The 16,783-nt window shown below is 39.9% G+C and overlaps 1 protein-coding gene across 5 annotated transcripts in view; it reads left to right on the plus strand.

Moving 5' to 3' along the window:
* Positions 1-16,783, plus strand: part of LOC114134946 (arf-GAP with coiled-coil, ANK repeat and PH domain-containing protein 3-like) — a 62,452-nt gene that overhangs the window by 13,783 nt on the left and 31,886 nt on the right. For all 5 annotated transcript variants that reach the window (XM_028001831.1, XM_028001834.1, XM_028001833.1 and 2 more), the window contains exon 2: positions 13,160-13,217. In XM_028001831.1, coding sequence (XP_027857632.1) covers positions 13,160-13,217 — 58 coding nt within the window. The remainder of the gene's footprint in view (positions 1-13,159; positions 13,218-16,783) is intronic.

Raw genomic sequence — 16,783 nt, forward strand, 5'->3', positions numbered from 1 at the left:
TTGTGTTTTTCAAACAATTTTTCTTTTCAGCTTTAACTTTATATTTATGTGAGGCTCTACAACCACTGGTATTCACTGGTTTAATGGTAGGCTTCATGTTGGTCTGGATGGTTCTGAAAAATATGACACTGTGGAGCTAATTTGTCCTTTTTCTCATCAATAAATATCATAAAGAAGAAAACCACACAAGTACACGCACTGCAAACCAATTCCAACGCAGCATTTGGAGCTGGTTTATTATGATAGCAGTTAAATCATTTTAAAGTCTTTATTTGCAATACTGTGTGACACTTGCGTGCAATAAGAGCCCCGCATATATTCATAAACTGTACATCAGTATTCCACATTAAACCAAACCAGACTTAAAGCCACTTTTTGGCCGGGCATGCCGTGGTGGCGTAGTGGTTAGTGCGACCCACATTTGGAGGTCTCAAGTCCTCGACGTGGCCGTCGCGGGTTCGACTCCCGGACCCGGCGACGTTTACTGCATGTCTTCCCCCCTCTCCTTCCCCCTTTTATGTCAGCCTACTTCATGAAAAGGGACTCTAGAGCCCACAAAAAGACCCCCTGGAGGGGTTAAAAAAAAGCCACTTTTTGGCCAACATGTGATCGATTTGCGTGGGTGTGTTGTACACTGCCAGACCTCAGTGAGTGTTTGACATTGATGAACCCTCTTCGACGGATGGAAGTGTAAATCTGTGGTTGTTCCCTGTTTGGCAGATCTGACTGCGGTGTCAGCAGGAGTCTTATTCCCCCCATGTTCAGCCAGCGCTGCCAAAGACAACAGAGCGAGATCTGGCTGTTGTGCAAAGCTTGCTTCTTTGTTCTGGTGCACAGCTGGCTTCAAGGCGGGATCTCTTTACCTCCACATGTTAAGAGTGATTGCTCTCAGACATGCATGCAGCGTCACATATAAACTCTATGATTGAGAGAAGAAATTTGCTGCTTTCTTAATGTGGGGTAATGGATCATATTTCATATTAGCAGACTCTTACAGTTTTACTCTTGCTAAACCTATACACTGATAACCTGCATGACAGCCTGGATCAAAGAGGTTTCCTTGCAAAAGGAATCAAACCAATTGAACACTTTTGCATTTTATTATGGTATGAGTAAGCAGGTGACATCCATTTTTACTGGGCTTTCATTGGCAATATCAGAGTCAAGGGGGCTGAATATAAATGCAGGCCATGATTTTCAGATTTTTATTCATAAAACCAAATTAAAATCAATATATAAATTTTCACCCATGCCTTTAAAAGCTTATTTAAACCAGAAAACTCTTTTGTGGTGAATTTATTAGCACTTAGTTAATGGAGAAAGTCAAAATAAACATTGGCTCAAAACAGCCCTGCTAAATAAGCATCTGCATGGTCTCATCAGATGTTCCTGCAGTTGCTGTGTCTGATCACACTTCTGACCTTGACAGTCAGCCAGGTGTGTGTTTGTGTGTGAGTAGCTTCACCAACTACTGTGTGTAAACGCTGTGCTTGTGTTGGTGTATGCATATAGGTGTGGTTTTGGGTTTCAGGGGTAACACGAACAGCAAGTCTTATCAGTGCCAGACATTCTTTAAGAAATATGTCATACCCTGCATCTTGTAGCAGACACAGTGTCTCTATTATGCTCAGCAAGACTCAAGGAATGCATGTTAAGCCTACCTGTAAATCTGTCTCTTTATCCAAACGGTGTAATAATGATAACCGTAATGATATGTGGGCTTTTCACACACCAGATTTAGGGATAGCCTCTACTTCCTGTGATGAACTCTTGAGTTTTTTTTTCCTGTTGTTGCCACTAACTGCGATGTAATTTATTGGGATTGACTCAAACTGTGGCACCACAGCTGCGGGCAAGCTCCCTGCCACCGGCCAAACACACAAAGGACAGGGAGCAGATCATTACACGCTGCATGACTTGCAATGGAACATTTATTCACTGGTTCAAATGGTATGTAGGTTTATTTTCCACGTTGTAATTAAATTTGGGTTTTTTTTACACAGTATGAATATAGCTGGTAGATCAGGCGTGCATTTGTATTCGACCCCCTATTTACTCTGATACCACTTATTAAAATCTAGCTGCCTTCAGAAATCTCTAAATTCTGTGTAGAGTAGAATGGTTGGTGTACAGGTTCTTTTGTCAGCATGGATTAAAGACATAATCTCATCTGTCTCCTTTCGCTTTCAGTGATGAGCTCTTCTTCCCCAGTTTTACCGCACAGAGCCGAGGAAATCTTGTTTCGCCGGAAACGGATATTATCAAAAGGGACAACGTTGACTTTCATTTTGATTCTCTCCTGGTTTTGGCTCCTCGCTTGCAGGCATGTGGGGGTTGTGATGCGTGTCCTGGTTAGTCATCAAATAACAAGATCATTTGATATTGTTGACTCATCTCTATATTGTGAGAATATTGAGTGCACTACACAGTGAGAATACATCGCTTCTGTGAAGCAACTGGAAACTCGTATTAATTGGGAATTTGTTTTTTTTGTTTTTTGCAAATTTCTCCTCATCCAAGATACAAGCTGCAGAGTGGGAGGACTGACTCATCCCATCTATGTTAAAAACAGCACAGAATACAGCAATTTATAAACTCCAGAATAATCTCTGGCTGTAGCAACTACATCCTTCTACTGTTCATTTAGCAGCTCATCTACTGCTGCTCGTCTTTGTATATAAGCAAAAAGAAGTAACTGTTTAATCAGAATGCAAGGAACCAAGACACTACAATCATTATGTTGGACTCAGTGGAGGACGCACAATCTCTAGTGGCTGTTTTAAATGTCTTCCTGGTCAGCCTAATTTTTTTTTTTTTTTCTGCGATATTGAAAAGAACAGAAGCACAAAAGAAAAATGAGTCCTGGGAACAAAGTGCTTAAACGTCACAGGGGGTCTTCCTCCTCTGCTTTTCACATGCAGGCTGCATCTGTGTGCACGCACCCTGTGCTGCTGGTGCTTCCACCCCGCTGGGAGATCAGTGAAGGTTAAAGAGGTTAGGGATTGGGATGAGCGCACAGTCCCACTTTTATGCTGTCCTTTTTTAAGCTTCCTGTTGAGCGCATTCTTTTGTGAGAGCTCTGCGGGCTCTCTTTATCTACAGTTTCTTAACTCGCGTCACACGCTGGTTTCAGAGTCGGAGGGTGTTGCAGCCAGTTTTGTGATCTTGTCATCACTTTGTCTTTGAAATCTTCCTCAAAACCTAATTTGCGATGGAGACCAAATACGTCTGATGCATTTGAGTAAAGAACCAGTGGATTCACATTAAGAATTTGTGTTTGGACTTAAATAGTCCAACAGCTTAGGTCCAGATACTAATTTCATGCTGCAGACAGAGGATACAATGCTTTGGCGTCAGACTTGTTTTCTTTGTCAGATTCAAAATATCCTGGATAAGTATGGACTTGCAAGTTTTGCAGTCAAGAATGAGAACTGCATTCTTCTACTCATTTGCTCTTGCTAAATAAATACAGACATGTATAAATATTTTGCTGACGAAACAGGTCTACAAATATACAGAAATGTGTCACCAAAACGGCATGTGTTTACTGTAAAACTGCAGTTTTGAAGGAATCAGTACCGTTTCTGTGACATGTTTGAGTTGTAAAAAGCTTCTGCTGACGAAGCAAAAAATGTCACTTTATGATGATGTAACTCAGGTTGTATTTTTCTAAGTCAGTGGAGCGACTTCCTGTGAAACCCTGTTTAGCGGCCCCCTCCTCATTCCTTTTGGAAAGCAAAGAAATTGTTGTAATTTACAAGTGGGGAAAAAATAGCTCCACCTGGCCTTAGCTGTGGTAATAATACATCAGAGGAAAATGGTTTCTGTCTGTTTCACACTCCATGCACGGAAGGTTTTCCAGCTCACTTGCTGTTGGCCTGCAGCTGGAATGCACTCTGGAATGACAGAAAAAGACTTTTCCTCGTCCAAGACTTTCGTTTATTACTAGAAATATTTAGAAATGTTTTGTTTACACCAAGAGTGATTTACAGAATGGCTTCTAATGAGCAGCGATAACAAAGATGAATCATATTTGGGTGAATGTTATATTTTAGTGAGGACAAGTGGTAGGTGGTCTGACAGCTGGTGGGAAACAGATGCTGTGTTTTCTCTCTAAATGTCAGCTTGCCTTCATGTTTTGGGGAATTACAACTACAGAGAATAAAATGCAGGCAGGGAAGTTTGAATTCACCATATTCATGTAGTTTTCCATCAGTCGTCCAGATGACATGTGAAAAAAGTTGCTCTGCTCAGGTAAGACCAGTATAAACATTGGCATGCATACAAAATGCTACATGTGTAAAAAAAAATTAGCAATTGACATCACATTAAACATGGAGACATGGAGGTCTCAGCATCAGGATTAAAGAATAGTTCCCTTCAATATAGGTGCAGCATTTAGGATTCATAGCTCAATGTAAGCCCCAAATGATTAAAACCCTTTGCATAATAAATAATATTTTAATTTTTACCAACATTGGTAAGTCATCAAATAACAACATCATAATATCATTTGATATTGTTGACTCATCTCTGTATTGTGAGAATATTGAGTGCACTACACAGTGAGAATACATCGCTTCTGCGAAGCAACTAGAAACTCATATTAATTGGGAATTTGTTTTTTTTGTTTTTTGCAAATTTCTCCTCATCCAAGATACAAGCTGCTCCTGTAAGAAATATTAGCTTATTTAAGTGGCTTAATCCTGATGTTTAATATGTGTCGGTTGCCATGTCTGTTGTCCTTATTTCCAGCATCATGTTTGGTCTCTTTGTCTCATCAGCCGACCGTCGGTGCAGTCAAATGCTTTTTTTTTTTCAGGGAATGAGTGTGATGTTTGTTGTGTGTAGGGAGGGGCGGCGGGGCTGGCTCAGGGGAAGCGGTGAAGGCGTCTTTGTTTGCCTCACATAGGATACTAGTGTTTGGTTTGGCTTGTTATTTGTGTTAAAGCGAGTGTGTGCGACATGTGTGTGTGTGTTTTATGAGAATAATTTACTTGAGGCTCTTTTAATTGACTCTGAACACTCGTTTGAGAATTCAGCAGTGATGAGGTCTGAATCCTGTTGAACAAATTCAGACTTTTCAGTGCAGCTTAGTCCTCTGGTTGAGACTCCCTTCTTCTTTGTTATAAGCTGAATTGTCAGCTAAGAAATGTGTCTTATGGACAGAGAGTCAGGAGGCAGACTGGTAGTGAAATGGACAGAAGGAGGCGTGCATTAATAAAAACAAAGAGGCTAACTGAGAATATAATTTTAGGGGAGGAGAATGTCGTTCCAGAGGACTGAATACCGTTGCTTAAATTGCAGTTTAACATTTTAGTGGAAAGGTAGGTGGAATCATATTTAATTGTTGTAGTTATAAATGCTACAACAATTATTTTCAGCCACAGGAAGTGGCTGAAAATAATTTCTGTTAACAGAACAAAGAGATGAAGGATGGTCCGTGGTTATTGTCCACACCCAAACACCACCTGTTCCTGCTCTCCCCAGAAACGAACTACGCTTACTAAATATGCTCTCTGGGAACACATTAGGTGAATTACTGATTTTATTGTTTTAGAAATGTTTTAGAAATCCCATGAGAAATTTCCAAACATGCACAAGAAGTGCTGTGAAAAGAGAAAACTGACTGATAGACATGAACGTGTTTCCAGAGCGTGTGACAGATCACTCTCTGTTTGTAGCTTTTTAAGAAATCTGTATGCAATTCAAGGGCACTTTCCTCTTGACAGCGGGCGCCGCATGCAGCTGCGAAGCCAGAGGTTCATGATTGCAACACACTGGCTTGATATTCTCAGGAGGGGACGGGGGTGAACATTTTTCCTTTCCTGTCTGACAAATAAGATGATAACATTCACCTTGGATGGGGGAAGGGAGACCTGAAATAGTTTCAGGGAGATGCACGACTCCAGACAGATCAGACAAAGAGAAAATTAGTCAGGAAAAAAGGCGTGAGTAATGGAGATGCCTGTTGCCATGGAGATTGGGGTCAATGAATGGTTGCTATGGAGCCCACGGCTTGGAATATGGGCAGAGGAAATTTTGACGTATGCATTTGTCGCTCTGTGTGTGTGCAATCTGGACGACAAAAGCGCATATTCTATTTTTAATGAGAAGGTGATGCTGAAAGCTCGGAATGTCTGCAGGAAGCAGAACGAACCACTGTTGATCATTTGGGAGGATATCAATCTCAGCCATCATTTTCAGACTGGAAGACAAAGAGACTCCATCCACCACGCTGACCAGATGTTTTGTATTTAATCTCCGATTTTTACTTTTTTAGTTCTTGTTGTGTTTAACAATCATGTGATTTATATTTCAGTCTTGTTTTATACCAGTACCAAGCCTGGAACAGCAGATGAAAAATAATCTTTGTGGCATATTTGCATTATTGACTGAAGTACTCCTGTGCATTAAATTTCATTGTCAAAATAAATAATCTTATTAAACACTACAAGGTGATAGATCTCACACCAGAGTTATTTAAGTGACCACATATGAACAGAATAAAACAAAGTGCTCTGAAACTTTGAACAGCCACTCAGGATTTGAGTGAGCCTCAAAACATTGCTGAGTTGCTTAATGATGCCCTCAATGTGCCAACAGGACCGATTAAATGAAGGCTGAGAAAAATATGCATGTCAACATCTGAGACGGCTTACAAATGTATCTTTGCCATGTCTGGTGCGCAGGTTCCCAGAGGCGCTGCGGTAATTAACATTTGAACCTGCTGCTGAGAAAAATTAAGCATGCATGTTGAGAGGACTGAAACTGGAATTGACAGGCAAAGTGGTTCTTTTTTTGTTTTGTTTTTTTCTTGACCTGAAATTTGTTGCTCAAGAAGAAACACTCCAGCAGATTGGAGGCACTTTTTAAAACTTGAATATTCTCATTATTTAGTAAAGAGCTAGCACAGCTACTTACTGGGCTAAATTTAGCTGTTTTTTAATTTGTCTGACTTTTGTCTGCAAGGGTTTAGACATTTCTGGCATAACCACATGCTCTTTAGGTTTCTGGTTTGGTGTACATGTGTTTTGGTTTGATTTTTTTAAATGCCCATGCCCATGTGTGACAGTTTTGTCTTCACATGAGAAAAAGATGCTCAAAAATATTGTCATTGTGCTCAAAATTACTATCCCAAATTACTATTTAATATGCAATATTTATTGAACAATACTATTCCAAGTGTCAGGAATTCTCATTTTACATGTCGATGAAATAGTCAGCCTTCTAGATGGAGTCTCTGATGTTCGAAGTTTATACAGATGATGGAGGTGGATTGTTATTACAGATGAAAAACAGAAGTAAGAGCACAATGTGGATTTATCGTAACTGTCACAACACATAACAATGATGTTTCCATTGCATGCTTTCCTCATTTTGTGTAAAATTGTTTCTAACTCCAGTTATTAGAATTTCCCAACTTAGAAAAAAATAACTTCCATGTATCAGCTTCATTATTTTGCTGTCTTTATTTTTTAAATATTAGTGAACCACAGGCCTGTATGACACTGGCTGCTTGCTTTCTAATGCACACAAAGGGATGTCACTCCTCATCCTAATATAAATAGATATTAATCGGTCATAGAATGTTTTTTTTTTTCTCAGAAAAGTTTTTGCGGTGCTAGTGGCTCGTATTTTTTCTACAGTAGGCAGACAGGAAGGAGGGTGAGGAGAGGAGGGTACACATGCGGTAAAGGTCGTCGGGACCGGGAGTCGAACCTGCGACGTCCGCGTCAAGGACTAAGGCCTCCAAACGTGGGGCATGCTAATCCCCTGCCACCACAGCACGCCCATAGAATGGTTTTTTTATGTCCCCTGCATAGAGTTAGGATCAAGATTATTGGAAGCTGTGGTAGATTTAGACATTTACCGTCATGTTTTGTTTAACTGGTAGTAATGTTATGATTTTTGCATTGGCCCAGCCAGAATCTGAACTTGAATCTGGGGAATCTTTCAAAGGTGAAAAAAAATTATGATGATGACAAGGAGGACTTTTAACCAGTGCAAAAAGTTGGTTATCAGTAACAAGTAGGGTTTGGTTACATGGTTTAAATATTCTTATTATACATTTTTGTCTATATCTGTTATGTAAGGGTGGTGTTGAGGTGGTGGGGCAGACGCAGATGGAACCAGGTTAGATGAATAATGAAGATTTAATGAACAAAATCCAAAAACAGTCCAAAAACACAGGCAGCACGACTGAGCGGAAGCCAGGGTAGCAACTGGTATAATGACAGGACAACACGAAGGACTGAGCACATTAGACACCAAATGAGACGAGGACCCGACAAAGACACAGACACACAGGTGACACTAAATACACAGGAGGTAATTACGGGGACGAGAAACACCTGGGGACAATCAAGGGGAAGACAGGACAACATGGAAACTCAGAAACACAGAAACTCGAAATAAATACACAGGAAAAACACGGAACATGACAATATCAGGTTAATATTCAACAATATCCAGTAGTTGAGCTTCTTTAATTTTGCTTGGCACATCAGAACATTCCAATCTTTTCTGCCATTGTGCTCGTGCATGAAGTGATGGCAGATTCAGTCTTGAAGACACCAAAGGTTCACATTTGCTCTATGTTTTGACGTGTGTGAAGAGATGCAAGACAAAATCTGTGCATGCTTCATGCTACGGTTCGTCATCTGAGTGGAGGAGAGCCTTGGACTCACTACTCTGTTGTGGACAGAGGTCGTGTGTGCTGAAGGGAGGGGGGACACGTGTAGCCGGTGCACGTGTGGCTTCCCTTCCCCCCTCCACATTAGCGATGTCAGACCTCAGACGACGTACACTACGCTAAAACTGGTGGTGCATTCAGGCCCATCCCCCTCTCTGAGTGGCCAGCATCATCATCCTCATCATCCACAGAGCTGCTTTGAGCCACTTGTTCAAGTTTTAAACCCAAAGTCACAGGAAGCATCTTATTATGACCCGTAATCCTCTTTAAGATTGAGTTTTACTCCATTTCACTTTAATCCCACTCAGTTAGTGGAAAAGTTATAATGCGTCTCATTTATTAAAATACCAAAAGAGGACAAGCATCTTTCGCATCTTGTAGGTCTGTAGCAGTGCCGTTGTGGATGCATCTAATCTTTCAAGAAACACTGAAGTTTGTAACTTTTCTGCAAAAAGCACAAGTAGCGCAGCCATCTTGTGCTGAAGCTAAGAGCTCAGATCAATACTGTTTTGGCTGCAGCTGCATCGAGTGTTGTCTGCAATCCTTGTCATCAAATCTGAGTCTGTGTTTATTGGCAGTCGGTGCTACTTGAGACACTGCGAGCTTGTAATGGGCCTGTACCCCAGATTGAACAGCCGCTTGATGGGACGGTATGTGGTTCTGAGTGATTTAACAGTGAAGAGGATGCTGCTGGAGCTGGTACAGAGATCGGGAGCAAAGCACAGCTTGGTAAAGTTGGTAGAGCCACTTGTGATGTAATGGGTGGTGCTCCAAAACACGGGATTTACTGAAAAATCAGCTGGTTACCAGAAATGGATGATGTTACACTTGACTGGCCTTGATTGGGGATTAACTACTTTGTAAACCAAATATCTAAGCATTTTTTATTATGCTCACAGAGAAATTTACATAAAAGTCCAATCTGCATTATGATGAGTGAACCTAGGACATCTAAATTATAAAGCTTGCACTAACAGCATCACGTTGCTACTGACTCAGACTTGGACTGTATTATCTCCAAAAGAGATCATTTTTCATAGCACTTCATGTATTAACGTACCATAGACAGATGTAACAAACCAACAATAGCAAAAACATTTTACACATGATACAACATTATATAAGTTCTGCCCATTAACCATTTACAACAAAACACTAAATCTTTACATTTTGAGCAGTTCTGCTCAAATTCACCCAGGTCTCTTATTAAAGGAGTGATAAATGAGAGAACCGTTCTTCTAAAGGGAATCTGTCTGTACTCAGTCCTGTACCAATGCTGTGAACAGGATGAAGCTGTGCCTAGAGTGGGTGTGTGAAATCCTTTTCTGTTGAAGAAAAAAGAACAAAGGAGCTATTCTACATCTTTTTAGTTTAATTTAATTTATAAAGATGTACATGTCCAATCACAACTTTGAATATATAAATAACCTTTTCTTTATAGTACTTGCAGTCTAAGTTGGAAGTTGTGCAAGCCCGGTGGCAGCCAGGCGGAGGCTTGGGTGTCATAATGCAGCTTTATCCCAATCAGTAAGCACAAGCACTAACATGTGGGGCTGATGGCAACACTCTTCAGTGTGGAAGTTGTTTCTAAATGAAGAATACCCAGCTTAATGTTTTCAGCACAGAAGATGCTTGAATATTAATTCAGAGTACAAAAGCTGCTAGAAGCTGGCCAACTATTTTCAACACAGGTGTAATAGCTGTTAATTAATGCGGCAACTTAAGGTTAAAAGGGAAGGAAAGGTCAGCAGATAACCAGAACATTGTGAATATGTTGCTGTGTAGTTTTTTTCCTTGTCCTTTTAACTTTTCATTATAAGTCTACCATGACATAAATTACTTTGTGGGGTTTACCAAAGATCTCTACATAGATTAAACATAGAGACAGTTATTAATGCTAACCTTGCTTAATGCAATAAAATTCTGCTGATAATTTGAACTATTACTATAATCATGTTTTCCTTGCTTTTGTACTGAGGAAAAACAGATCTCTTGTGGAAGACTAATGGAGATATGCTTTAGTGTAATTCGTTTCTACTCAGTTTTGCTTCTACAGATGTAGTTTTACAATAATTAACAGAAACGCATCACGTCTATCTATTGTACGGAAAGAGAAATTGAAATTGACAGTTCACAGTTCACAGCCTTTCAGAATCTGAAATTGGTCCCAAAAGCTCCGGTTGGTGCACCAGAACTAAATAATGAAGCCATCAAGGAATTTCAGGAGTTTCGTCATGCTGTTGTCATATTTAGGTGGGGTGGGTGTGGCTGAGAAAGATTTGTGGATATACAACATTTCTGTGAGCATAAATAAGAGAAAAAATGTCACAGTGGAGATCAGTGGGAACCTGCAAATTCTGCCCCCTCACTCCTCCCTTGGCGGATCCACAGACGGAGCAATGTTGTGTTTTATCTTCTGTTGTTCTTTAAAATAATTTACATACCATGCTGTGATAATAAAAGGAAACCTCTATACAATCAACACATTGTGTTAAGTGGCAAAGAACTCAAGAAGTCATAAAAAGTCAAAAAATTAGCATTTCTTTGCCTTACATTGAACCATTGGAGCTTATAAGCATTTCAGGAATGCCGTTCTGTGGAGCAGGTGAGAACAGATCTCCGTTAGCCCCTCCCACATCACCCTTCAGCCTGCTGTTGGGTAAAAATGGCAACAGCAGAGTTATGACCTTTGGAAAATAAACTAGGTTGGCAGGTGCTATTGGCCATATCTTTCCCCATCTGTAGACCGCATTTTTACAGCTGACGCATGGGATCAGCTGTAAACGAGTTGGGATCAGGGTGGGGCTGGGACTGGATGATGAGATCAGTGACGCTCTGAGGTATATGGTTGGCAAGTTACAACAGATTTAGGGGTGTGATGCTGATTCCTTGGCAGGAACAACTGAAATTGAAGAATGTAAATGCTGGCATGAGTTATATAAATTTAATTAGGGCTAAATAGGAGTTGTTCTGTGGTATTTTCCTCCACAGGATTACTTTTGAACCTTGTTTTGCCTTTCCAAGGAAGCGTAGAGTGGCGTCAGACAAATAAGAATGAAAATTTGATTTAGAAAGATGACCTTATGAGCAGCCTCTGTGACCCACTTAGAAAGAGGTTGCCATAACAGCTGACCCTGCGTGTGTGTGGTCATGGAGGGGTGTGTGTGTGTTTGTGTACTTCTGCGCTAATGGAAGAAGACCCTGAGGGGAGGGATGGCTAAGGCTGATCGCCCTCCAAAACCACCTGACACACTCCTGCTGAAGGCCTTCAAGTCTCATTACCCTCAGACTGAATAAACAGAGAAATGAAAACTAACAGTAGTTTAAATTCTGTGAAATGTCTGAAGGTGACGATGAACCCGTCCGTGTTGCTGCTGAGTGCTTTATTAGCTTTATCAGTGCAGACGTCTCTGCATGATGTCATTCATTGATTTTTTTTTTTTTCTTTACTGCTCTGCTGGGCCACTAATCTACCAGAGCGATGCCGCTGTTGATCTAAACATCAGGATTAATGCTCAAACCTGAGAGGCTGCGATGTCTGGTGGCTGATTGCAGCTTAATGTGCAGGAGGCTAAACCACAGATGTTGATGCGATGGCAGCTCTGAGTACACAGCGTTACGTTACAGTGCACAACAGCATACGGCTCTTCCAACACGACAGCCCTCCCTTTCTTTCCTATTCCAAAGACACAAAGTTTTAAAACTTTTCTATGTCTCTATATTCAGTCCCTTGCAATATCTTCACATCCGTTGCACTCTTAAAGATTTTTTCAGGTTTCTGTGAGAAACTGCATTGCATTTTATTGGGATTTTATGTAATCAACCAACACAGAGTATTGTAGTGGAAGGAAAATGATACTTAATTAAAAAATTTTAAAATCAGAATCTGTAAAATGTGACATGTTTGTATCTTGATGGCGCTTAATCCAATAACATCCTACAGAATATATGGTTGAAGTTGACGACAACAATGTTAAACATAAAGTTACAAATGAATAGTTTGATTAAAGCATATTCATGTGTTAGAAAGGCTTAAAGTCCAAAATTTAATCTGATTAAGAATCTGTGGAAAGACTTGAAAAGTGATGTTCCTAAACAGGTCTCGTTGGAAAGGGGGTGGATAAAAATACCTTCCACACTTTTTAGATTTTTATTTGCAGAAAGTTCAAACCCATGTATCATTTTCCCTCCACTTCATCATGATCAACTGCATTGTGTTGATCTTCAACATACAATCCTACAAAAACAATTGACAAAATGTGAAAATTGGTGTGAATACTTTTCCAAGAAACTACGAGTAATTGGAACAATACGAAATATTGTGTTTTGCTGCTTATCCAAGAATCTGTCCCAAATAATCTATTGATTCCTCTGTCTGTCTCTCAGGTTATCCTTCTGTCAGAAGTGGCATGAGAGAGAAAGCAGATCTGATTAACCGAGTGTCTTTGTGTCTTCCCCCTGCAGGGCCGGAATTGATGATGTGGAGACAGACGTGGTGGAAATCGAGGCAAAGCTTGACAAGGTATGAACCATTGAACTGAAAACATTTTGTCTTCGTGTGAGGATATTTCTGTCTTTCATATCCTACACACGAAGGCACGCACACAGTACACAGTACAAACACCAAGAACAAACACCAATAAATGCAGAGGAAGCGTTATGTTCCGTAGTACAAAGTGCTGCCTGTAATCAAGATAAAAGATGGTTCCCAAAAGCAATGACGCAACAGGTTTTTTGTTTTTTTTGGAACGTTAGTGTTTGTTAAATATAAAATAGGGTAGCTTTAAAATATAGTTCCCTAGAAACAATGTATTTATTAGGGATTGTCTTTGTAGTATGACTTTTTGAGTGTTTGTATTGCAAACAACAACCACATTTTTGTTTAAAGTTGTTGATACAGACCACAAGCATGGGCAAATCAAAACAGATTTGAATTAAGAAGAAAGAAAATAAGCAAATAAAAATCTATAATTGCACTATTGTAGCGAACTTTCAGACAGCATCCTTTAAAACCCTTTGCTTGTCCTGCTTAGATAGTTATTGCACATCAGAATTCAGGTTCATAATCTAACATTTTAAATTAACTACCCCATAAAGAAAATAGAAGCCCTTTGATGGATTATTCCTCCAGCCGACAGGTCAGGACCGCCTGCTGAACTCTGATCCCTGACTAAGCTCCACTGAAAGATGAGAAAAGGTCGGAGAAGAGAGATTGGAGAGGTTTTGAATCAAGGTGATTTGCTTGCTTGTTCAGCCAGCCCATGTTGCTGCGCTGCTTTGACATCACTGATGGGTTTTAGTGGATAATGTTACCAAGATTCAGAAAAGCTGATAAGAAAGTGCCCCCCCCAAAAAAGTGTTTTGCAATAACCAAAAAAGTGATTAAACTGAGGACTTGCATTAGGATATGAATTAGTTTCCTTATCATAAACAACCAAAAGACCCTGAAACTGCTGCAGATTATCTTTAACAAGGCAAAATCTTTGCACTGCCAATTCAAAAGCTTACTCCTCTGCAGAGATTTTGCATTGCTCTGCCTGTTTTGGTCCTGCAAACACATTTATTGTACATCTAATGACCTTGCTCACAGGCTGAAGGCTTGGTACACCACACAATTAGATCAGATTCACATATATGTCAATGTGTTTACATACACTGCATGCCACTGCTGGCCCGGAGGGGTCAGCATGTGTCACGCTCCTTCACATTTTCTGCTGCTTCAGAAAAACTCTCAGCTCTGCACACGTGAATTTAAATGCAGATTTTGGACAGTGACTTTTCTACACAAGGGAGCACGCTTTACATGTCAGAAACACACACACACGCCCACACACGCCTTCATTCCAGCAGCTCATTTTAGCAGCAATCATTCACGTAGCCGGCGTGCATGCATTACTGACGGCAGTGCCAGCCTCCTAGAAAAACGCATTCATACAGTTTCAGCCTTGGGAACTTCTGCTCTAAATGAGATAATTAAAGGTTTACTGCACGCCCTCCATGCATCAACATTCTCTCTCTGATGCTGTTTTATGCACAGCTGCATCAGTGTGCTGCTAATGACAACTTACCACTGTGGAGCTCATCATATTACCTCTTAAGTGGGGAGGTGTAGTAGTTGCTTCCTCATGTGGTGCTTAAAAGGGAAGCTACCATCGTGCCTGCTTCTTGTTATATGACATAAACTTTTTTAGGCATCAAAATGATGCTTTAGTAGTAAATTACATCAATGTTTGCTTTCCAACTTTATAATTTTTTGTTACATTTGTATGAAACTCGTCTTACAATAGAGAGAGACAGAAAATTGGAGTGTATGAAACAACAAACCGAAAATGACGAACTCTGTTTACCCCGATTCCAGAAACATATTTTTTCATGTATTGTTCATCTTAAAACATGCTGTGGTTGGGCTCAAGCAGGCGCACCATGTACTGAGGCTACAGTACTCAAGGCGGTGGTCCCTGGTTCGATTCCCGGCCCAGGAATATTTGCTGCATCTCAACTCTTTCTGTCTTCCTTTCCATATACAGTTGAATAAATGCCACTGAAACCTTTTTAGAAAACACACAGTGGCTTTTATTCTAGTTTCATTATCTAAAAATCTATTTTCTCCTATGATACTGACAGATCATACAATATGTCCTAAATGCTCAACTGTCATGAGACTCCAAGTAATCTGCCTGATGTCCTGCAACCATGAGCACCCTTAAGACAATCTGTGTCATGGGACTGTAGGCTACCAGTTGTTAAACTTCTCACAGAACACTACAAATCCATAATTTCAAAATGGAAGAAGAATAGCATAGAAACATGACCGTCAGGAGTCTGTAGACAAGACAACCATTAACCAAGGATCACAAATCTGACCTTAATGGACGAATGGCAAGGACAAAACCATAACATGTGCTGTTTTCATTTTTCCTCAAGCAACGTAGAAAACACAGCAGACTTGTGGAAAAAGTTGCCCAGGTCAAACGGGACCAGATTGAACTTTTTTTGCTGACATGTAAAATGTTTCGTAACACAGGGTGGTGGCAGCATCGTGCTGCCGCTTACTTTTCTTTGATAGTGAAACTGGTGATTGAGAGTCCTGTAAGAAAACCCTTTACAGGCTGCAAAAGACTAATATGAGGTTCACCTTCCAACAGCCCAAAACACACAGTCAGGGCTTCACTGAAATAGCTTAGCTCGAAGTGTATTTATGGGTTTTGTCATGGCCCAGTCAAAGTTTAGACTTTAATCCAGTTGAGAATCCATAGAGACTTAAAAATTGATCTGATGCTTTCCCAGCGATCTGACTGAGCGGAAGCTAATTTGCAGAAAATATTAAACAAACATGTCACTCCCTAACTTGCAGCTGTAGTAAAATGTAGTTCTGTAGTACTTTTGAATAGCACACTTTTCAGGTTTGTGTTTGTAAAAAAAGAAAAAAAAATCAGTCATGTATCAGTTTCCTTCTAGCTCTTTAACTATTTTTTGGTCTGTCGCAAAACTGTGAATGTAAAGTAGCAAAATGTGAAATGCTTTTTAAAAATATGGTAGCTGTAATATGAATGTTAAAGATTTATAAAAAAGAAACCACAAAAGCCTTGTTGGAAACAATAACAAAAAGAAAGAACGATTAACAATCTTGTCATTAGGCATATTGATCAAAGGCACCATTGCTGCTGCCTTTGATCAGTATGTTAAACCTTTAAAAAGGGCCACAGTTAAGGTTAAGGGATGCTTTTTTAATCAATATGCCACAAACTGCATATTGAAAATCACCAATAAGAATATAAAAATGCGTATTTATTTTATCTTAATTATCGTTTAGAGATTTGTGACTTATGATGTAAGTGCTGATGCTTTGTCATGTAAGGTTTTGTCTTCAGATCATTTCGTCTTTTCGATCTGTTTAATTCTTGCTTTTATTTAAATATTGTCATTATAATTTCACTGGTCTTTAACAGCTCACAAGCAGAGAGAGTAATTCTTCTTTCATATGACTCAATCACTCATCACTCATGTGATGGTCTATTATTACCCTCGGAGCACATTGTTTAAAACATGTGACCGATCAAACAGGCTGCTGTGCTGATGCTTTCTTTT

The sequence above is a fragment of the Xiphophorus couchianus genome, chromosome 20 (genome assembly GCF_001444195.1).
Source record: "Xiphophorus couchianus chromosome 20, X_couchianus-1.0, whole genome shotgun sequence".
Lineage (NCBI taxonomy): Eukaryota > Metazoa > Chordata > Actinopteri > Cyprinodontiformes > Poeciliidae > Xiphophorus > Xiphophorus couchianus.